This window comes from Pelodiscus sinensis, chromosome 1 (genome assembly GCF_049634645.1).
Source record: "Pelodiscus sinensis isolate JC-2024 chromosome 1, ASM4963464v1, whole genome shotgun sequence".
Taxonomy (NCBI): domain Eukaryota; kingdom Metazoa; phylum Chordata; order Testudines; family Trionychidae; genus Pelodiscus; species Pelodiscus sinensis.
In genome coordinates, this window is record NC_134711.1 from 111373977 (window position 1) to 111396444 (window position 22468).

A 22468-nucleotide genomic window follows, 5' to 3' on the forward strand; every position below is an offset into this window, starting at 1 on the left:
ATTCTGAGTCCTCAAGTTGTTTTCTACTTTAGGGACACCACAGGCTTTAGCTCACCTGTGATGCATTAAGTATTTTGAAAAAAAAAATTAATTTGGGGGTTATATGCAACTCCAATCCTTTAAAACATGCTTTATCCATGTTCACCTAACATTTGAGAGATCAACGGCTTGTCTAAATGTTCACTGATCACCCCAGAAGTACTCATGATAATCTGGCTTTATGTCCAAGACGTCCAGCATTGAGAGACACTTTCTCCCATCCATTCCCCCACTGAGCCCCAAGCGCCTACAATTCCAGTCACAGCCAACAAAGAGATTCTCCTCACCCTGCACTCTGTTACATACAGGGATGGGCTTTGTCATTTAATCACAGAACCATTTGCCCTAGCCCATTGGTGCACCATTTAGTAAAGTGATCTCTACACTCATTCAAGTAATTCAGTAGTTTAATGTCTTACATTAAGCACAGCATAATTATTATCTATCCAGCTGGGACAAACAGACAAGTGACATATAAGTAACTGTATAGAAAGAGTTATGTAGTTAATACAGCATCCCTTATTGCACTGACGTATTGTATTAACCTACCTTGAACTCTTTCTAAAGTGATTAAACAGGAAGTGGCGTTTAATATAAAAGAAAAGAGGAATGAAAGAACTTTTTTGGGTAGTGTTGCAAAAAGCAGTACCTCCAACTCTTTGATAAAAAGATAACCTATCAAAATGGTTTGGTTTGTTCTTCAACTTTTTGCTACATTCCTTCTTTCAGACCATGGGTTTGGTGGTAAAAGAAGGGCAGGCAATAGTTGAAGGCCACTTAGTACAGAAGAACAAATCAGAGCAGAAGAGGCTCCACTTCTGTAGTAGCCAGATGCGCCCAGGAAACACCAGCTTCAATAATCTTCTTTGTATGGATATTCCTTGTGATTCACAGCTCTAAAAAAGAATGGGTGTTACTGAGTATTCAGAGTAACTACACATACATCCTTCTCTCAGGAAGGCAGGCAGGGTATGAATAGTGCACAGGCAGAGATTAGTCAAGCAACTCTATAGCAGAGGCATTAAAAGCATTCCTAGCCCATCACTCCTTCCATGTCACTTCCAGCTTAGTCAGAGAACAGTGCTTACTGGTATCCAGAACATACAAACAGAGGCGGGTAGTTCCTGCTAAAGAAATGACAGTGTAAGGATTATTTTCCTCTTGTTAGTCATTGTAAGGTCTGGTCTGCACTACCAGGTTAGATCAGGGCATACTGCTGGTTTGTATTAATCTGCTTGTGGAAGTACAGCCAGATTTCAGTGCTTCCGCCTGCCAATTTAGTAATCCCCCCCTCTCCTGGTGTACATGCTCAGTTGCATTAAGTAGCTCAATGCAAGATCAGTGCAGGCACTGCTTTTGTTGACTGTTACTGGCTTTCAAGAGCTGTGTCCCACACTGACCATACCTGCACTAATAGTGAGGATGTGTAGCACCCCTGCAAGCAATTTAACAACTACAGTGGCTGTGTGCTGACCTAAGTTAGTGTCACACAATTTTGGAGTGTGGAGAGTCTAAAGTTCATCTTTATTACTCAAAGCCTGTGATTTAAAATCTGGGGTCTTGCCTGCCTTGCTTGCCTTCAGGGGAGCTGGACCATGCCCTTGCCTTTTAAAAGCAATAGTAAGCGACTGGCATTCTGTAGGATTGAGATGAAAAGCCACCTACTTGAGCATTTCAACCACCCTCCAATTCCTGTTAAAGCTGAGGATGGTTTCCATCTCCTCATTAGTCAATTCAAAGTCAAACACCTGAAAGAAAAAAGTACTTTCAGTTAGGTCTGTAAGCAGCTGGAAATTAAGGCACATAGGATTTTGATTGAGCAGGGGTGACTGGTACCAGATTGGGTGACCAAGAATTCCTCTGAAGCATTATTACACCTGCTACTCTCACGTCAAGAATAATGGGATACATAGTACTAGGATACAGGATTGTCTGATGTACATCAGGTCTTCTGTAACTGCTCATGTGGCATCTGGCTTTCAGTTCTAACCAGACCACAACTAAAAGGAAGTCCCCTGACTTCTGCAACAGGCAATGGAAAGAGACACCTTAGATTCTAAGGCCAGATTACCTCTTTACTCCCATGTGTATTTCCACAGAAGTCAGTGGACTGCAGAGTGAACAGTTCTAGTCCAAGAAGGAGGACTTGTGTGGTACCTGTTCACCTGTTGTCCCACTGACTTCAGTGGCAGTCTGCAGGTGAGTAAACTTCTCTCCTGAGAGAAAGAGGCTAAAAGTCTGTTTGATCAGACCCATCATCTTCTAAGATTTGCTGGAATTTCTTCTTCCTTTGTATAAATGTATAGCATCGAGGTGACCATACCTGTTTCAGGCCAGCAATCCTTGCTACATGCATCAGAAGAATGAACACGGAAGCTGATGGGGAACGTTATTCCCTAATTTTCTACTCAGCTGATTTCTTTCCAACTCCCATCAGGTATTGATAGGGTTATACCCTGATGCTCCAGGGTATATCTACACAGCAGGGCTTAACTCAAAATAAGCTATGCAAATTGAGCTACATCAATTGCGTAGCTTATTTCAAAATTGGGAGCATCTACACAGCACTTATTTTGAAATAGAGCACTCTTCCTCCGACTTCTCTTAGTCCTCGTACAATGAGGGTTACAGGAGTCAGAGTAAGAAGTCCTCCAGCTTGAGGGTATTTCCACATTATTTCAAAATAACTGTGTGCTGTGTAGCTGTGGACTGAGTTATTTCGGAATAGTGCTAGTTATTCTGAAATAGTATTGCTGTTTAGACGCACCCTCAATGATTAGAGTGCTAAGACATTTTTAGCCTGTCCTGAGCAACTGCTGAGGTTTTAATCAGCCAGAAGTGCTTGAGGCTGTTAAGGTTTTGGTGTCATACGTATTGTGGCACTGCACTCCACATTAATTTATGCATTGTTTAAGTTACGCCTGTCACATTATTCTTGTATTCGAGGCTCGCTCCCAACTGACTTCTATTGTATCAACCAGTGCGGTGCCATTGTAGTCCTTTTAAAGTCCTCTTCTTTCCAAACTAAATAGGCCTACTCTTTTCTGCACATGTATCCTAATGGTATTTAAATCTACTCATATGAAATTACAGAGGGGTAATGCAACCCCATGGGTTGAACACAGGGTTGATTCTGAGCTCTGCTACTGACCTACTTGGTGGTCTGAGGCAAGTCACTCACATCACCATCCTGTACCTGAAATTCCCTATCTAATGAGCCTTACCACCGTGGCAAAGCACTCTGACATCTGTTGACGAGCACAATACAAGTAGGGATTAAATGAAGTTTAACTCTAGTTGCACAGCAGCAGTTTAAGCTTAAAATTAAGAAACTTAGAAACATAGTATGACAAATAAGATGCTATTTCATTCACTCATTTCACTCATTTTAAATTTAACCAAAAAATTCAACTCCAAATTTTCACACAAAACATGAACACAACTAAAAATGCAGCGCTAAAATATTTCCACCTCTCTATCCCTTCTCTTGCTCCTATCAAATTTAATTTAGGATAAATGAGAAAATATGAAGGTGGCACTCCATCTTGCTACTATAATGGACTGGTGTAAAAATAGTCGTCTTTAGAAGCTTTACCTTAAAATTCTCTTCAATATGATGTGGTTTGTCAGACTTGGGAATGACTGCCACATTCCTCTGGATGTGAAATCGGATCAGAACCTGAGAATAAGAACAGGAATTCTGATACCACAGAAGCTACCAGTAACAGAGCTACTCAAGGACTTTTTTTTGCAGGTGGTGGGTTTTTTTTTTTTTTTTGGTTCATTGTTCTAAATAAGTTTTCTAGAAATTTAACCCTTGTTTGGCTTACAGAACCAATTCCAGTTTCTGACAATGTATTCATTGTTTGGAAGTATTCCTCAGGCTGTTTGTGCAAACAAACTACATCCCCTGGTGTATTTAAAAGCTAGTCACATCAGCTATAAATTGTTTGCAGTATCATTGTTTCTGCTCCCCAGTGAGACAAGAAGTTTTTGGAAAACAGGACTGTGTCATATAAGGGGATCAATCATATTTGCCCTTTCTGGCCTTAGGAGCTAAATAAGGAACAGTTCAGATTCCCAGTTTTAAAGTCTTCAAACTGGGAAGGGAGGGAGAAAAGGATAATTTTTTTCATGAAGCATTTCTGGAGAAGACTGACCCTGTTTTTCAATCCACTTAACAATTAGTGCCTGACAACTGCTGACTGTGTGTCAGTGTGGGGATATGTATGCAGAGTCATTCTCTCAAACATTCTTACGAGCAAAAAAAAAGTTTGAATAGCAAATAGTAAGTAGTACAAATATCATCAAATTGAGCAGCCTCGGGATGTTTTCCTCCATTGTTTACAACAGTGAATGTTGGAAAACAAACACATCTGCCAGCTTTGGTTAACGGTAAAACACTCAGGCTGTGTCTACATTGGCGCAATCTTGCACGAAAACAGCCGCTTTTGCGCAAAAACTTGCTGCCTGTCTACACTGGCCGCGAGTTCTTGCACAAGTAAACTGACGTTCTACTGTATGAAATCAGGGCTTCTTGCACAAGAACTCTGATGCTCCCACTCAGGAATAAGCCCTCTTGTGCAACTGTTCTTGTGCAAGAGGCCAGTGTAGACAGGCAACATGAATTTCTTGCACAAGAAAGCCCGATGGTTAAAATGGCCATCAGAGCTTTCTTGCGCAAGAGAGTGTCTACACTGGCATGGATGCTCTTGCTCAAAAGCACATCTCTTGCGCAAATGCACATGCCAGTGTAGACGCTCTCTTCTGGAAGAGTTTTTGCACAAGAACTCTTCCACAAAAGAGTTCTTGCGCAAGATCATGCCAGTGTAGATGTAGCCTAAGGTTTCCATGAAAAATAGTTCATTTGGATCAAGGATTCAGAAGGGTGGTTTGGCTGAACCTCATTTGATCTTTTTACAGCCCCTTTTGTTATTAAGAGAATATGAGCAACAATGCACTTTCTGCGGGACACCCAAAGCCCATCTGTACGGCTGGTCAGCATAATCTGTGTTAATCACAGATGCTCCCTATTCCCTGCCAGGTCCTGCCCATTCCCCAGACTGAGCTGTTTGTTCCAACAAACCCCTCCTCTGAGGCTGCATTATGTTTAAAATAGGACTGTTTGTACAGTCACTGCATGAAGGCATGTATCTGTGAAAGACTGCAATGTTGGTGCAAGGCAGATTATTATAGAGGATGTAACATGCACGTGTGCAGTGATCTCAGTGTACCTGAGCAGGGGTTTTGCTGTGTTTAGCAGCAATCTCTTTAATTTTAGGGTCTTCCAGGAGAGTAGGGTCCCCTGGCTTGGCCCAATAAAAAAAAAAAAAAAAAAAAAAAAAAAAAAAAAGATAAGAGGAGGCAGTAGGTTAATGGTAGAATGCTACCATCCCTGGCAGAAAACATGATGCATTTCACAGGAAGGTTTGCAATATAGCAATAAAAATATGTTTCAATTGTTACTGCATTGGTCATTCAGCTTTCTTCAATGACTCAAGACATGCATGCATCCAAAGAGGGAGACTGCCAAGCTCTCTTACCACGGCCTGTCAGGAGAGCCAAGAGGACTGTATGCGGTCACAGAGATCCCTTTGGATTGGCAATACTTAATCAGCTTCTCCTGGGTAAGGTATGGGTGGCACTCAATCTGCAAGTACAAGGACACACAGGTTCACCCAGTGGCAAACTGCACTGCTAGAACTCCTATGCTCCAGACAATCAGACCCTATGACTATCTTTACAGCCACTCATATTCCTATCATATAGAGAAGTCTGGCAGAATGTCAGAAAATTCTACATGCTTTGCTGTTTATTATTTGCATCACAGTAGCATTTACAGCAGTCGTACGCAACCTGTGGCCCAAGGGCCATATGCAGCCCATTGTGGGCCTCCATAGAACCTCACGACATTTTGTTTACTGTTGCCAGGTTCTACTGGTTTCCATCTGTGCAGTTCCCCCCCCCCCCCACACTGATATTACTAAAGTGACATGCATGTAAAGCACGGGCACATGAAGGGTGCGTCTACACAGCAGGGCTTAACTCGAAATAAGCTACACAAACTGAGCTATGTCAATTGCATAGCTTATTTTGAAATAGGGAGCGTCTACACAGCACTTTTCAAAATAGAGCACTCTTCCTCCAACTTCCCTTACTCCTTGTATGCAAACTAAGTTATTTTGAAATATGCTGCTGCGTAGAGGTGTACCTGAAGCGAGGTGCATGCTGATTGTATACAACACTGACAGAGTCATGTGCCCCTTCTGCATCCAATCAATGCACTGCTATAATTCAATCAGCATAGCCATAAAATTCTAGGGAAACAAGCAGAGTTAGCAAAACTACCCTTCTCCAGGAGATAGTCCTGGTTATGACAACCTAGTGGCCCACTGGGATCAAGGAGGGCCACTCACTAGCTAAGGCTGCCCGTCGCTGATTTAGACACCCGAACCTATATCAGAGCCATATGGTGCTTGGTCCAACACACCCCAGTGACAGTCTCTGAAGAGCTTCCAGTCCAAATAGACAAGATCTACAAAGCTCTGCTATCTCTATCTGTAAAATGATGAAATGGGGTAAGTGACTTACCTAAGATCATGAAGCAAGTCTGTGTCAAATCAGGGCATTCCCAGTCAGGGAAATCCCCATCCCGTGAATTAATCACAAAATTGATCTTCCTCCTTTTATCTTGATGGTTACGGAAAGCCTGATAATATCTTACTTGCCTGTCATACAAGAGTTAGTACTTGGGTGGGAGAGAATTTGCTACGGGCAGGTATAAAATGCCATGCTTTACTACATTGCACATGGGCAACGCGGCAGAGTAACTCTCGTCACACAAACTAGAACTTTGTCATTTCTTAATTTGTTGCATTAGCACCTTAAAAGTTACATGAATACAGTTTTGTAGCTCCTTTCATATACTGATTGCACTAAAGCAGTTAAGAGATGGGTAATAGCGTAGTCGATATTAATTGTGTTTTTGATACAAATTGTAAGGATCGGCATGCAAAAGGAGCTACCCCTGCTGCAGCTCTGCAGTATAAATGTAGCAAGAGCTGGGCATGCAGGCAGCCCAGCTCCTACTACATTTAAACTGCAAAGCTGCAGCAGGGGTAGCTCCTGGACCTAGGGATCGGGGACCCCCACCCTGTGGACAAGGACTGCTGCTGGAGATGGCTGTGGACAGGGACTGCTCCAGCAGCCACCTCCCCACACTGCTGCCTCAACCACAGCAACGCAGGGGAAGGGGGACAAGCGGCACCACGGAAATGGTGCAGGGGGAACTGGCTTTTAAGACAGCTCCTTCTAGCAGCAGCTCCTGCCTCCCCCACCCTGCTGCCTATGATATGGGGGGGGGGGCAGGAGAGACAGAATAGTTGACTGACTACTCTTCTGCATCCCTAGATCGCACATTCAAATAACGTGGCTGCTAACGCATGCAGGCACTTCCAGAGCAGTACACCTTGGCATGTTAAAATGGTGTTATATAGTGCTGGTTTGATTGTGTTTAAATTCTGTTTACAAGTACAGTAAACGTCCGATAATCCGGCACCTTTAGGACCCAGGGGGTGCCAGATTATCAAATATGCCGGATTATAGGAAGGGGGGGCTATGAAGGGTCTGGGGTGGAGTGGGGGGGAGATGCACCCCTCAGCACTGCGGGACCAACCCGGCAGCATCCCAGCTGCTCTGCCTCAAACTTCCCCAAGTCAACCGCTGCTGAAACTGTCCAGCGGCTGACTCCGGGAAGCCTGGGCACAGCACACTCTGCCTTGGGCTTCCCGGAGTCAGCTGCTGGTCAGTTTCAGCAGCGGCTGACTTGGGGAAGTCTGGGGCAGAGCAGCTGGGGTGCTGACGGGTTGGTCCCGCAGCGCCGAGGGGCAACGCTACGGGACCAAACCAGCAGCACCCCAGCTGCTCTGCCAGGGGCAGAGCAGCTCCAATTGTCCGGTGGCCTGGAGCACTTCCGGGTTCCAGATGGTGCCAGACCATCAGGAGTGCTGGAGCATTGGATGCCGGACCAATGGAGTTTTACTGTATTTCTTAAGCTGTAAACTCTTCAGGGCAGCGACTGTGCCTTTTTAGTGTATATGCAACACACCCAGCACCATATGGGCTTAGATACAAATGTCCCAATTAGAATTGACAGCTAAATAATATTAGACAATTGCATTTTAAAAGTAACTGTGTTAGAGCAACTTGTGTGAAGTTGATGGTTAATAAGAAGTAGAGCTGTCAAGTGATATGTGTTAGTGCCTGTGATTAACACCGGACTGGATTAACGCATAATCCTCCTAATGAGCTGCCCCTTTGGAGTCGCCAGGGAAGCATTTCCAAGGGGCAGCACAACATGGAGCCCGGGATCAGCTGGAGTGTCCAGCTGATCCTCAGCTCCATGTTGCACTGCCCCTTTGAAGTGCTGCTCCAGTGCTCCATGAAGCTCAGGGTCTGCTGAGAACTCCAGCTGATCCCAGGGTCCTAATGCGTTGCCCCTTTGAAGTGCCGGGGCAGCACTTCAGAAGGGCAATGCTGTACGGAGCCAGGGTCAGCTCACCCCGGGCTCCTGCAGTGCTGCCCCTTGGAAATGCCTCCATTGTGTTTCAGAGGGGCAGCTACACTAAGCCTGGGGTCAGCTAAGGACTCTAGCTGATCCCGGGCTTCCACAGCGCTGCCCCTTTGAAATGCCACCACCGGATTCAAAGGGGCAGTGTGCGTGATTAAAGTTTTTAATATCACAATTAATTTTTTTAATTGCTTGACAGCCCTAATAAGGTGGTGTTGGACAAAGTCAAACTGATTATTATGCTCCATAGAGAGACAATGTAGTAGCTATCAAATCCTTTTTCCTGCCTTTTGAAGTTGAGAGAAACTGGCTGAGTAAGACCCTGCCACACGTTCAAAGGTTAAAAAGGAAGAGCCTTTGAGTCGATGCTGCCAGAGCTTATCTTGTGCAGATAGTTCCTCTGACATCAATGGTACCATTCCCTTGTGTATGGATTCCCAGATTTATTGGTGCATATATATTATGCTGCAAATGCTGGTGCTAACTTGGCACACACAACTGGCAGGTTCAATGGTCACACTGTTTTATGGTTACAATGCTGTGTACAAATACTCAGATCATGCTGAAGTTAAACATTTAGCCAAATGTATCATGTAATAAAGCTGTAAAAAAAAAATATTATACGAGAGCACTTCCAGATCACACTGCAGATCCACATAACACAAGGACAAAAAAAACAAACTAGAGGCAGTGTCTGAGGATTCAAATGCCTGGGCGTGATATTGCCCAGCATCACACATCAGAGGCATGAGAAACATTCAGCCGCCATAGTTTAAAGCCAGAGACCTCTGGTTATTTAAAAAAAAGTTTTTGGCACGTTGGGGGGAAAAAAACCTGCACATATCAGGGCAAAAAATATCTAGTGGGTTGAAATCTGTGGGCACATTTTTTAGAACTCAAATATATATCTTAGGACATGTCTACACAGCAGAGCTTAAGCTAAAATAAGCTACACAACTTGAGCTACATCATCTGCGTAGCTTAAATAGAAATCGCTTATTTTGGCACGATCTATCCAGCAGAAAGTCTGAGAGCGCGCACTCTTCCTTTGACTTCCCTTTCTCCTTGTACAATGAGGGCAACAGGAGTTGGAGTAAGACGTCCTCCAGCTCAACATTATATTGAAATAACTGCTTGTTGCGTAGACATTAACTATGTTATTTCAAAATAACATCAGTTATTCCGAAATAACACTGCTGTGTAGACATACTCTTAGTATTCTAAAAATGCTTAGTGCTTTAGACTTCTGTCATGACCTGGCTGGAGAGCCCATTAAAGGGGAATGGAGTTCTGCCTTGTCTGTGAGGTAGCAGTTAACTCCCTGATGATCTTTGCAGTCCTGCGCAGACACAAAATCTGTATCTGCATCTGTGTCCACCAAAATAAGCTTCGGATGCCTGCGGATCTGTGGATTTGCAAGGCTCCAATGATCTTGATTTGGAGACGTAATGACAGCTGCTGATCCCCGCTGTGAATGAAAGTGTCCAAGACAACTACACAGAACAGAGAAGAACTCAGTGAAGGGAGCTTCCTGGTGGTGAGGGGGAATGGATCAAGGCAGGGTTCCAGTAAGGAGAGTGAGTGAGGAAGCCTGCTGGCATGAGGAGCCTTCAGGGGAAGAGCCCTGATGGCAGTGCTAGGCTTAAGAAACAGAAGAACACTGCAGAGCCTGAAAGTAGGGGCAAAGAACCGTTTGCTTAGATACTTCTTTCAGTTTGTCTTTTCATTACCCAGAAGGTGATGGAACTTAGAGATAACTGGGCTTGGCCACAGAAGATTCAGACAAAACAGGCCAGGCAATTGAAGTGCCAAAGTTATGACCTGACGATGCTAAAGATGAAGATTCCTGCAATATCCTGCTCCAATACAAAATTAGTACATGCATCTGCAAAAGTAAACTGTGGATATTCTCTTCTATCCGTGGCTGCAGGTACCCTGTGGATTCACAGGGTTCTACTGATAGCCTGGAGTGCTATTATGAGTGAAACAATTTATAGCATCCTACTGGATTGCAAAAGGTTCTGTATCCTGCACATATTGCTCTCAAGTAACAGGTCAGTCCAGATCCCACGAGTGGTGGGATGCGAGTTAGGGCTGTCATTCAACAATATCCACTCACTGAACTGTAACATCATCAGACGGTTCTGAGTTGTCAGTACTCTGCTGAATACCAAACTCCTTTTTTTTTTTTTTTTAAGTGCAAGTGCATGTAGCTTGGCCCTTACACACGTTTTGCAGTGGGAATAAATTCCTTACCTGGTTGTTGGCAGGCTTGTATTTTAACCCAGGCTTGTTCAAGATTCTCTCAATCTGTTTGTGGTTAAAGTTGGAGATTCCAATGGCTTTCACCAGACCTGCATCCACCAGCTCTTCCATAGCCTATGGGAACAAAGTAATCTAGTCACATACAGAAGCTGGTACTACTGCCAGCTTAGCCTTTTTCCTTTTACAAAAGTAACCAATAAACTCATTGGGTGGTCAGACTAGATGATCTAGTGATCCCTTTTGGCCTCAAAAATCTTCGCATCTATGAATTAACTATTTATACTAAGCATGCCTGTTTCCCAGAGTCCGTCCCACCCATGATTCCCCATGAGAGACAAGTCTCATCCTTTTAGTACACTGTCTTTTTGTCATCTTATAGGAACAAAGAGGAAGTGCATAGACTTAAGCCTCAGCCTACACTGGTAGGTGATCACATCTTTTTCCCCCCCCACAATGCTCAGCCTACTGTGATGGGGAAAATGGCACTCAGAGCCACTAAGTCACATAGGCTGTGAGTATCAGCAACAGACACAGAATCATGCCACTCAAATGGAATAAAAGGTAGACAGCACTCAACAAAGAACACTGGGGTAACCCTGAATTCCTACTAATGCAAAGATCTTGTGAGCAGCCAAATGCATCTCTCCAGACTCTAATATGCACAATACTGCAGGCTCCACCATTACTGGTGTGCAGCCTTCTATTCAACTCCTGGGCTATGTCTAGACTGGCATGATTTTCTGCAAATGCTTTTAATGGAAAAGCTTTTCCGTTAAAAGCATTTGCGCAAAAGCGCGTCTAGATTGGCACGGATGCTTTTACGCAAAAGCATCCGTGGCCAATGTAGACGTGCTTTTGCACAAAAAAAGCCCCAGTCGCCATTTTCATGAGCGGGGCTTTTTTGCACAAAACAAATCTGAGCTGTCTACACTGGCCCTTTTGTACAAAAGGACTTTTGCCCGAATGTAAGCAGCATAGTATTTCTGCAAGAAGCACGGATTTCTTACATGAGATCATCAGTGTTCTTGCAGAAATTCAAGCGGCCAGTGTAGACAGCTGGCAAGTTTTTCCACAAAAGCAGCTGCTTTTGCAGAAAAACTTGCCAGTCCAGACACAGCCCTGGTGTATAAGCACAAAGAATGTAAGGGGTTTTTTTACCTCCCAGGTGTCCAAAAGATCAGTGTCACTAGAGACAATCATACCACTGTCATCTACAGGATGTGTCTCCTCACCAGCCTGTCAGAAGACAAAGTTTAAAAGAGATTTGTTTTCAGGGCTGAAATGCCCAAATTCTACCAGAAAGTCAAACAGGACACATAGGCCCAAGTTCAACAAGGTATTTAAGCACATGAAAAGCTTAAAGTCAGTGGTACTACTCTTGCACTTATAATTATGCACACATTTAAGTTCCTTGCTAAATCAGGGGCATGCAGCATATGGTGACTTGAATGGGGGCTAATGGAGGGAAAACAGTAAACTTTGTTCAAGTAATTAGCTTAATAAGGCCAAAGAGAGGACAGGGTAGGGCCTCATTCCTTATGTAACAAGTTTCGTTACAGCCCTAGTATTCACTCCTAAAAACTATAGTTAACACTGACTTGCTTCATCTTCCATTGATTGGCACCCTAAAATAGACCAATAACTCCCAAAACAAGAATCTATACAACACTGTCCCAACTAACCGAAGGCCATGACTTGACTGATTGGAGTTCCCCCAAGGAGCAATGATTTTGTTCCTATTTGGTATTTCATTAGCAGTACTTTATGATCTCCCATTCTCTGCATTTGAAGCCTAAATGCAAAGTGCCCTACTACCCCAGAACGATGCACTCTATGTTGTGAACAGTGCTCCCTGTAAGCTGAGCAGTTGGGCTGCTTCCCAGCAGAGTTGCAGGTGCTGCTCTGCTGAATAGCAGAGTACCCACAGCTGCTCACAGTGGACAGCATGTGTTTTGTTGGTGGTACACATCTGCACATTCCTCAGAGCACATAAAAAAATGTATTCCGCCTAAGGATGGAAAACCTTAGAAGGAACCTTAGTTGTGAACTCAGTTCTGCTATTGGTTAGAGAGAAAAAAGGTACAGTATAGTAAAGATACTATCTCTGTAGTATCTCAGAATTACTACAGAGATAATCAGCAGCTAAATACCCATCTGTACAAGGGGTACAACTTAGCTTTTGGCATGTATGCAGACTAGAGATGTAAGTGACTAATTGACTAGTCACTTCCTGCCCCTTGCTGCCTCTAAAAGGAAGCAGCAGTAAGGGGGGAGGGGAGAGAAGAGGGCACTGGGGGAGCCTGCTTAAAAGCTCTGTGGGAGGGGGCAAGGGCACAGCAGCGGTGTTTCACCTTTGAAATGTACAAGAGTCCCCCGCTGACCCCAGGCTTCATGCCACATTTCATTCTTTGAAATGCACAAGAGCCCCTGCTGGGGTGGGGTCCTTGTGCATTTCAAAGGTGAAATGCTGCGGGGTACTTCCATTTTGAAATGTAGCTAGAACCTGCTGGGCTGTTGCTACATTGAAAGGCGGAAGTGCCTTTATCAACTAATCAAATAGTCGATGAAAGTTTCATCGACTATTCGATGACTGATTAATCTAATTTAAACATCCCTGATGTGCACTTGCACAGAAACACTTGCTGGTTGCTACCAAAGTCGTAGGGAGCTTGGAATGCAGTGGAAGAAACATTTATAGATGGCACCTCCTCAACTTCACCCCTCTTCTGCCAAAGAAGAGGCCTTAACTTTCTCTATGCAGTGCAACATAGAGATGAATAAATCATGGCAAAGGTGCATTCCAGGAGGAGGCTAGTCCTCCTTCTCTGACTACATGATCTAGGCTAGGATGCCACGGCCTAGCATCCGAACACTCAAGGGTTTTCTCAGGATGATGGAGAAAAGAACTAGAAGAGCCATGCTACCTTGAATCCCATAGGAAAGTGAATAAGGTACAGGTCCAAGTAATCCAGTTTCAATGCAGCAAGGCTTGTCTGGCATGCCCCTTTCACAAGGGATCGCTCATGAAACGTGCACCAAAGCTGCAAGGAGAAAACCAAGCATGATGATAGTTACTCTGCAATCCCCCTGAAGCAGTGTTCTTTCTACTAGAAACAGGTCTGAGCGCATCACCCCTTCAGCTTAGGGAGCTATGCCAAAGACAGATCAGTGTGCCTGGTCCCACCATATTCACAGCTCATTATGGCCAATTTCACAGCCAGAGGATTTGAAAGCTGGTAAGTTTCATATTTTCAGCTCTTTAAACCTGAAACTTCAAAGTGTTGTAACCATGGGATCCTGACCCAAAAGGTCATGGGGGGGTGAGGGGAAGGAAGAGATGTCATGAGATTGTCACCCTCACTTCTGTGCTGCCTTCATATCTGGACTCTGAAGGCACCAACTGTAGAGTTTCCTGCAGTTGCAGGAGGTAGAGGTGGGTCTGGTTTGGTTTGGTCTCTCCCTTCCACTAGGAGAGCAGTTTGCAGAGGAGGGACAGGGCCTGTCCTTCCTCTGCCCAGTCAGAGGTAGAAAGCCCCTTTTGAGGGGGCAAGGAGTCATCAGATTTCATAGGGAAGGGCTTATTTCATGTTCTGTGAGGGCTGTGAAATTTTTAGACCTGTATAAACGTGCCTTGCTGCTAAAATTTTAATGATAGATTAAAACAGAGTCTAAACTCAAAATACAGCATTAGCACAAAGCAATTTATATTTATAGAAAGGAATTGGCCGAATGAAACTTCCTGCCATGTGCATCTAGACGGGAAAAACTGTTAGTATAGCCGCTCCCCAAGTTACAAACAAGTTACGGACCAACACTTGGTCCGTAACTCAAAGTGCTCATAACTCGGATCTCATAGAGTTACATGGCGACCGCGCTGATCACCGTTCGTAACTTGGATCCGCATTTACGACTGCTTCGGTCGTAAGTGCGGATGGCCATAAGTGGAGGTGGTTGTAACTCGGAGAGCGGTTGTATTTTGGCAATTCCACATTTCCAAGGTCACGATGGCCTATTCATTTTCATAACCTAACTCCAAAGCTCACATATGAAGAGAGAACTGGTATAGGGTATTTGGAAACCTCAGTAAATCCCAACAAACCAGGCATCATGGTCCTGAACCAAATTAGAGCTGGTTGTAACTTGTCTTTTATTTAAATATTTTGATGAAAAACTAGGTTTTGACCACAATTAAAAATTTTAATTTTTTTAAATTGAAAAAACTAAAAATGAAAAGAATTCCAAGTAATAGGGTCCATCTACTAGTAAGATGCTCTTGGTTTTTTTTTTTTTTAAATCACCCCGTATCTTTCCTCATCCTTACAAAATCCAAATCAACCTTTTATTTGTTTTGTTGAAAAACTAAATTTTCTCTAGAAAGTTACAATAAAAATGCTAATACATTTCCTGCTGTACTACCCTCCCCGATTTTAGGCAGAGGAAAAAAAAAATCAGAGAGGAGCTGCCACAGGTTGGTTTAGCTCACATTAGTTAATTGTCTTAATTGTTCTATTTTTCTCTTCTGGCCCACTAGAGAAGCATAACAACACCCCTCTATTTAAACGTACACCTTATTCCAGGGTTTCATTTAAAAGTTCCATTGATTTAGGCTCCCTTACACATCGAGTAAGTAGATCTTTTAAAAAAAAAAAAAAAAAAAAAAAAAAAAAAACAGCTGAAGCATTGCCTCTGAATTTGATCAAGATATTACAAATTTCTTCTTTTCCTATCATGCTTTTAGGGGGAAGAGAGCCTTCAGATAACAAAGGCTCGAAATTTGCAGCTCAAGAAAAGTTGACAATTATGGTGGCCACAGTACCCTTCTGAGCTGTTAATACGCTCCCAGCAGGCTTCCGCTTCCATTGCAAATAATGGATTAACTTTATGGTGAATCCTATTCCAGGCACAACAGAAGTACAGGAATCCCATTTCCCTTGCTATTACCCTTCTCCCTGCCATAGTAGAAAGAGAGACGCATGAAACAGACAGCAGGGATGAAGACGATTATTTCTTCAGTCATTTTACCCCTGGAGCACAGGCTGTCTGTTGAACGCCATCTCTCTCCATGCAACAACTTGATTTACACCACGATCCAGTTCCCGCAGCCAGAGTTGTACCTTAGTGACAATGAAAAGATCTTCCCGTTTCACAGCCCCTTCCTTGATTTTCTGCTGGATCCCATCCCCTATTTCACTCTCATTCTTGTACAAATAGGCACAGTCAAAGTGGCGATATCCAACATCGATGGCAAACTTCACTGCCTCTGCCACCTTCCCAGGAGGAGCCTGAAAACAAAATGAACACCTGTAAAACACCAACATTTCCAGACGTGATAGTGGTGTAAACAGACCAGGGATGGGGTGTGCTAATCCAATGGCATGCAAACAAGATAGGACTAGGAATGTGAAATGTTAAACTGATTAAGGATAACAGATGAGGGCTGGAACAGACCCTCCCCCTGCAATGGGCCCCCCTCCCAACACAAACAGAGGCTGCTCCAGCCCAGCAATGGCTGAATTCCCAATCCCTAGATGGCTTGGAAAACCTCAAAGAGGTCCAGCAGCATTTGGATGTACAGTATATGTTCTCCAATTGTGTAACTTTGTATAGTAAGTGTTCAGGGCCAGATAAACGATATATGATAACATTATTTGATGCAGCTACCAGATGGTATAGGTTATCTATTCTGTGGTGTTCACAGCAAGAATGGGAGACATTTATTCTTTCCATAATACCCCTATACCATAGCTCTTTATATAATCTCTAAAACATATGTTCAAGGTTCTTCACTGCACAGACTGTATTTTAGTACAGAGATTTTCTGGGGGACACCCCTCTCTTTCCCCCTCACAGTCTTTCTTCCTACTGGCAACTTCAGCAGTTGCTCAAGTAGAAAGTGAGCATTTAAAAAAGTCTGTAAATATTTTAACACATGATTCAGCAGGTGGAACAAGGTCGCTGTGTGACCAGCCAGTTATAACTACAGAGCACAGCTTGAGAACCTCTGCTCTCCGTATTGATAATTTATGGAATTAAAAAGTAACAGACGGTGGGCAGAAATGACGGAATTCACAAACTCTGTTTGTATAGCAATGCTAACATTGTGCATTAATGCGCTTTTGAAAATGGTCTTTCATCCCATGAACACACAACAGTTAGAAGAGCAGAATACTGGCCATCAATATAATAGGTAGAAACTGCAACTACTTCCCATATCTAGCAGCTCTGTTTCATGCTACAAAAAATGGTTCTAAAACAATGTATACACTGTTGCTGTGTCTACACTGGGCTACTTATTCTGGAAAAGCGGCTGCTTTTCCAGAATAACTTGTCAGCTGTCTACACTGGCCGCTTGCTTTTCCGGAAAAGCAATGACGATCTCCTGTAAAATTGTCAGTGTTTTTCTGGAAAAACTATGCTGCTCCCGTTTGGTCAAAAGTCCTTTTCCGGAAAAACTGTTCCAGAAAAGGGCCAGTGTAGACAGCACAGTAGTCTTTCCGCAAAAAAGCCCTGATTGCGAAAATGACGATCAGGGCTTTTTTCCAGAAAAGCGCATCTACATTGGCCACAGACGCTCTTCCGGAAAAAGTGCTTTTCCGGAAAAGCATCCTGCCAATGTAGATGCACTTTTTCCGGAAATACTTATAACGGAAAACTGTTCCGTTGTAAGCATTTCCAGAAAAGGGTGCCAGTATAGACATAGCCTGTGTGATCCTGTAATCTTTTCTTATTCTCTGGGTGATTACATTGCCAACATTATTTTAATAGATTTCTATACACAAACACACTCTTCTGATAAGATTCATTCTTGTAACTGCCTTTCCAATTTGTCACCATGCAAGCAAGTGACAGCATAAGCCCTAGACTGAAGAAAAGCAAGGGAATTAAAAATTTTCCTCCGGGATAGATTGGCAGAGGCCCTGGAGGTTTTTCGCTTTCCTCTGTAGCATGGGGTACAGATCACAGCTAGAGGATTCTCTGCATCTTGGGGTCTTCAAAGTATTTGAAGGCTTCAATATCTGAGATATAGGTGAGAGGATTATTCTGGGAGAGGTGGGTGAGATTCTGTGGCCTGCACTGTGCAGGGGGTCAGACTAGATGATCATAATGGTCCCTTCCTACCTTAAAGTCTATGAGTCTAAAAAGGAAGAACCATTCCATTTACACAAAGAAGGGGATTCTTTTCACAGTTACACCAGTGTAAATTCAGAGCCTGTTCAATAGATCCAATGTCCTCTCCCCACACTTTCTCACATTTATTCTTGGTTCTGGACTTTCAACACTCCGGTCACCTGAAGAAGTGGGCTGCGTCCATGAAAACTCACGATACCATCTACCACATGTTTTGTTAGTCTTTAAAGTGCGACCTATTTGTTGCTTTTTAAGTTTTTCCTGTTACAGACTAACTTGGCTACCCCTCTGAATATATCCATGTCAGCAGAGCTACTGTGGATTTAAATTGGTGATGCTGAAATAAGAAGCTAGACTACGTTTTGCATCAGAGAATGCAAAGTGCAAGAAATATATATATATATATATATATATTAATTATAAATAAAGCCAGAAGGGACCATTATAATTAACTTTGTCTGCATTTAATTATAATAGATCACTCAAAGTGCTTGTTACAGAGTTTCTTGTAACTCTTAAACCAACATGTTATGCTCACAAGCAGCTGCAGAGTACAGGCACCTCTGGCACAAAGCTCAGTACTTACAAATGCCGCGCATTAGCCGTTTGCGGACGTGGTTAGGAAAGCAGCTAGCCCGCGGCTAGGCGCCTAAGGAGAAGGGCCAGCCATTCAGCGCGATGACAGCTGGACACCGGGACTTCAGGGACAGTCGGAGCTTGCTACCAACATAAACCAAAATCGCTTCCCAGGAGCTAAGCGACCGGCGCGTGCAGCCTCGAGCATTTTGCTGGAAAAGAAACTCCTGCCCTTCTGCACAAACACGCACAGCTGGACGCTGGGGCTGCACTGGGAACGGGAGAAACGAAGGCCAAACGGCCTAGGGTTTCCCGAGCAGCTCCCATACACCGGGCGAGCCGTGTCAGCGCCTGGAGCCCGTCCCACCCTGTGCAATTACCTGCCAGGTGCCTAGCCCCAGTATGGGCATCTTGGCCTTAGTGCTCAGTTGCACGTAGGTCGCCATAATCCCGGCCCTCAGCATACGAGCCTCTGCAGAGAGCTCGCCCCCAGCTGAGCTTCCTTAAGAGGCCTGGCCACGCCTCCGCCGCTGGGCTTGCTCCGCTATTGGGAGCCAGCGGAGGAGCAGACACGGCGGTGAGGGGCGCGCGCCGTCTGTGCTGTGGGCAGAGCAGCCGCGCGCCGGTGTCTCCCCTGCGCGGGAAAGCGCATCGCCCGGGGACGTGTCTCCTTCAAACCACTGGTTGCTGCGCGGAACTGGCCTGCAGCGCGGGCCAGCTGTTCGCTGCTCTCGCTGTCCCAGCAGGCGCGTCCGTGCACATCCCGGGGCGTGGTTCCCTAAGGCCTTAGGCTAAAGCACTGAGCATGCAGCAGCTCCCAATGGTGGAGTTGTGGGCCCTCAACAGCTCTGAAAACCAGGCCTCTGGTGTCTCAGACACCAAAATATGAAATCAAGGCACCACGCCCAAAAATTTGTGTCTGAGTTGCTCTAGGCCTCAGTTTCTCCATCTGTAAAATAAGGATGAACCTTGCCTGCCTCAGTGGGCTATTAATATTATAATTAATATTTCTAACGTGCTTTGAGATCCTAGGTGGAAGCAGCAATAGAAATTAGGGCTGGAGCAGATTCCCATCCATGGGGGGTGGGAGCAGGCGGGAGCAGCTGTGATGGAGGGAGCTGGGCTCATCACAGGTGGGGGCTGCTCCAGTATGAGGAGGCCCTCCATGCCATGGGCGGGGTTGCTCCATGGTTAACCAGTTAAACGTAAGGGTTAACAGTTAACCTTTTGAAGGGCAGTTTGCATCCCTAATAGAGATGTTACTGAACCGCAGATTCAGATCACAGTGTGGGTTCTAGGGCATTGTGTTCCAAGCCGACATTCCTGTTCATGAAAGACCCTTGGGTAGAAAGTCATATATATCATTAGTGATATATATTATTCTGATATACTGCTTCTGAAAGAAGACATCAGTCCTGCTGAATGCTAAATAAATAATTATTTTATAGAAATTGTGTTCATGATAATCAAAATCACTTTTGTACTAAGATATTGTTATTGTCTGCTGAACAGACTTTAAGTAAGCACAATATAAGCAATCAATCTTTTGCACAGACTCTAGATCTGAGGAGCCAGGCACTCAGACAATATCAGCAAAAGACTTTCAGGCACTCAAAATGTTTATTTGCAGGCTTTTGAATACATTTGTTTAATTAGAATCAACTGGGTGGGTGTGTGGGTGGGGAAGGATGAAGAGCTCACATATTTATCTTTTATCCTATTAAAGGCCAGTTCTGCATATTGCTCATAAAAGAATTCATTAAAAAGAATTGTGATCTCGTTTGTACATATTGATCATACTGAGTCTTTCCTTTCTATAAAATCTACTCTGTGTGCTGCTTGCTTGCAAAAGACTTTTTGCCAAGCGGCATGAAGATCCTGGTTTGGCACATGGAGCTAAAATATCAATTACTTTCCATAAGATATGCCAAAAGATCTAGAAGGGTTTTAAATAACATCCTGCCCTTGCTAATAGAACAAGCTCTGCTTTGCGTCTGGGGTCATATTATCCTTCAGAGTTTTGACATTTGGGCTATGTCTAGACTGGCATGATTTTCCGCAAATGCTTTTAATGGAAAAGTTTTTCCGTTAAAAGCATTTGCGGAAAACAGCGTCTAGATTGGCACGGACGCTTTTGCGCAAAAGATTGTGCCAATCTAGACACGGTTTTACACAAGAAAGCCCCGATCGCCATTTTCTCCATTGGGGCTTTTTTGCACAAAACAGTTTTTAGCTGTCTACACTGGTCCTCTTGCGCAAATACATTTGCCCAAGAGGGCTTTTTCCCGAACGGGAGCAACATAGTATTTGCGGAAGAACACTGACAATCTTACATTAGATCGTCAGTGTTCTTGCGCAAATTCAAGCGGCCAGTGTAGACAGCTGGCAAGTTTTTCCGCAAAAGAGGCACTTTTGCGGAAAAACTTGCCAGTCTAGACGCAGCCTTGGGGTATGTCTACATTATAGCTAGCCAAACCTCCTAGCCTGTGTAGACAAACTTTTGAGCTAGCTGGCTTGATGTAAGATGCTAAAAATAGCCAAATGGACATTGCAGCTCAGGCTCTTGAACCCATCTGACTCTCTGGGTTTCAGCACCAGTGGCTAGCCTGCATCTCTGCCAGAGCCATAGCATCCACAATGCTGTTTTTTAGCACATGAACTTGGGCCCCGCTGTCTGCCTGGGCTGTCAGGCTCGCTCCTATCTGCAGTGTAGACATTACTAAAGGGCCAGGAAAGCTGGATATGTGTTGAATGTCCCAAAATGCCTCTTAGTGACTTTCAGGTATATTACTGGCTGTAATGTTGTAAGCTTAGGTCAAACTTTTCAAATGTGGGTACCTAAAGATAGGTACTTAATGTCAAATCCTGCTCCATTGAAGTCAATGGGAATCTTTGCTACTGACTTCAGCAGGAATTCTAAATTCCCAACCCATCCTTAGGTATCTAGTTATCTGTTTTTTATTATGCCCATCAGTGTTCCCTGTAAGCTGGGCATTTGTGTGGCTACTCAGGAGATATTTAAATGCTGCCCAACTGATTAGCAGAGCTCCCACTGGTGGTGCACATTTGCACATGCTTTGGTGCACATAACATTATTCTGCACGTGGATGGAAAAGTTTAGAGTGAACATTGCCCATCACCACAGTGTGTGAACACTATATGAGGGTAGCTATGGATGCTCAGCTCCTCTGAAAATAAAATAAATTATCTTGGTGTCTAAATGTGGATTTAAAGGTTTAATTTTAGGCACTGAAGTTAGAGAAGATTAGCTCAAGTTATTTATGTGAATGCCTTTGAGAGATTGCTCTACCTTTTTCGGGCTTTCAGCGCACAGCTTAGCTGTGACTTTATCTCAATTTTTAACACCGATTTTCAAGTCTCCTTTAAAATGGTTTGCATTTTTGCTGTGCCTTGCGTATACTAAACTGTCTGAGTTGTAATCCTACATTACTGATTGTAATTTTCCAACCTTCCCACATACTTCTATTCAGTGTGGATCGGCACAGCTTCTTTTAAGTTATTTCAGCTGTTAATTCTCCCTGCTCAATAGAGGGCAAGAGTGGAGATGGACATAGATACTGGGAAACTTTAATCCGTGACAGGGACAAAATAACTTTAGGAACCAATATGGCCAGAAAAGCTACTGGCTCCTTCTTATTCAACTGGTCTGTGCCAAACCTAGCTCTGTGACACACAGATTTAGGGAGGGGCATTAGATCATTACATGAATGTATGAAGACTCCACACTGATCCTGAGATGGTCAAGCTACCTGGAAGAAGACACCTATTAGTTGCACAACTACTGCAACAACTACTGGACACACAGAGCTGCCAAAGGGGGCAGGGACCTCATGGAAAGGGACCACAGGCTCCCTATTCCTGTTCCCATGT

The 22468-nt window shown here is 44.0% G+C and overlaps 1 protein-coding gene across 1 annotated transcript; it reads right to left on the bottom strand.

Moving 5' to 3' along the window:
• Positions 1-428: 428 nt before the first annotated feature.
• LOC102448447 (aldo-keto reductase family 1 member B1-like) lies at positions 429-19324 on the bottom strand. Its single transcript, XM_075897343.1, has 10 exons — positions 18958-19324; positions 15988-16155; positions 13798-13914; positions 12032-12109; positions 10865-10987; positions 5582-5689; positions 5274-5354; positions 3635-3718; positions 1705-1787; positions 429-935 (listed from the first exon to the last, which is right to left on the bottom strand). The coding sequence occupies exons 1-10, from the start codon at positions 19039-19041 to the stop codon at positions 893-895; spliced, it is 969 nt and encodes a 322-aa protein (XP_075753458.1). The 5' UTR covers positions 19042-19324; the 3' UTR covers positions 429-892.
• Positions 19325-22468: the final 3144 nt, after the last annotated feature.

What these genes read in the sequence shown, in the direction of transcription:
- LOC102448447 (XM_075897343.1), bottom strand. Translation starts at nt 19,041, where the DNA reads ATGCTGAGGGCCGGGATTATGGCGACCTACGTGCAACTGAGCACTAAG. An exon ending in GCTCTCCTGACAGGCCGTGG is followed by an intron (nt 5,355 to 5,581) that starts TAAGAGAGCTTG and finishes TTTTTTTATTGG; the next exon opens with GCCAAGCCAGGGGACCCTAC. An exon ending in ACAGCAAAACCCCTGCTCAG is followed by an intron (nt 3,719 to 5,273) that starts GTACACTGAGAT and finishes TCTTATTCTCAG; the next exon opens with GTTCTGATCCGATTTCACAT.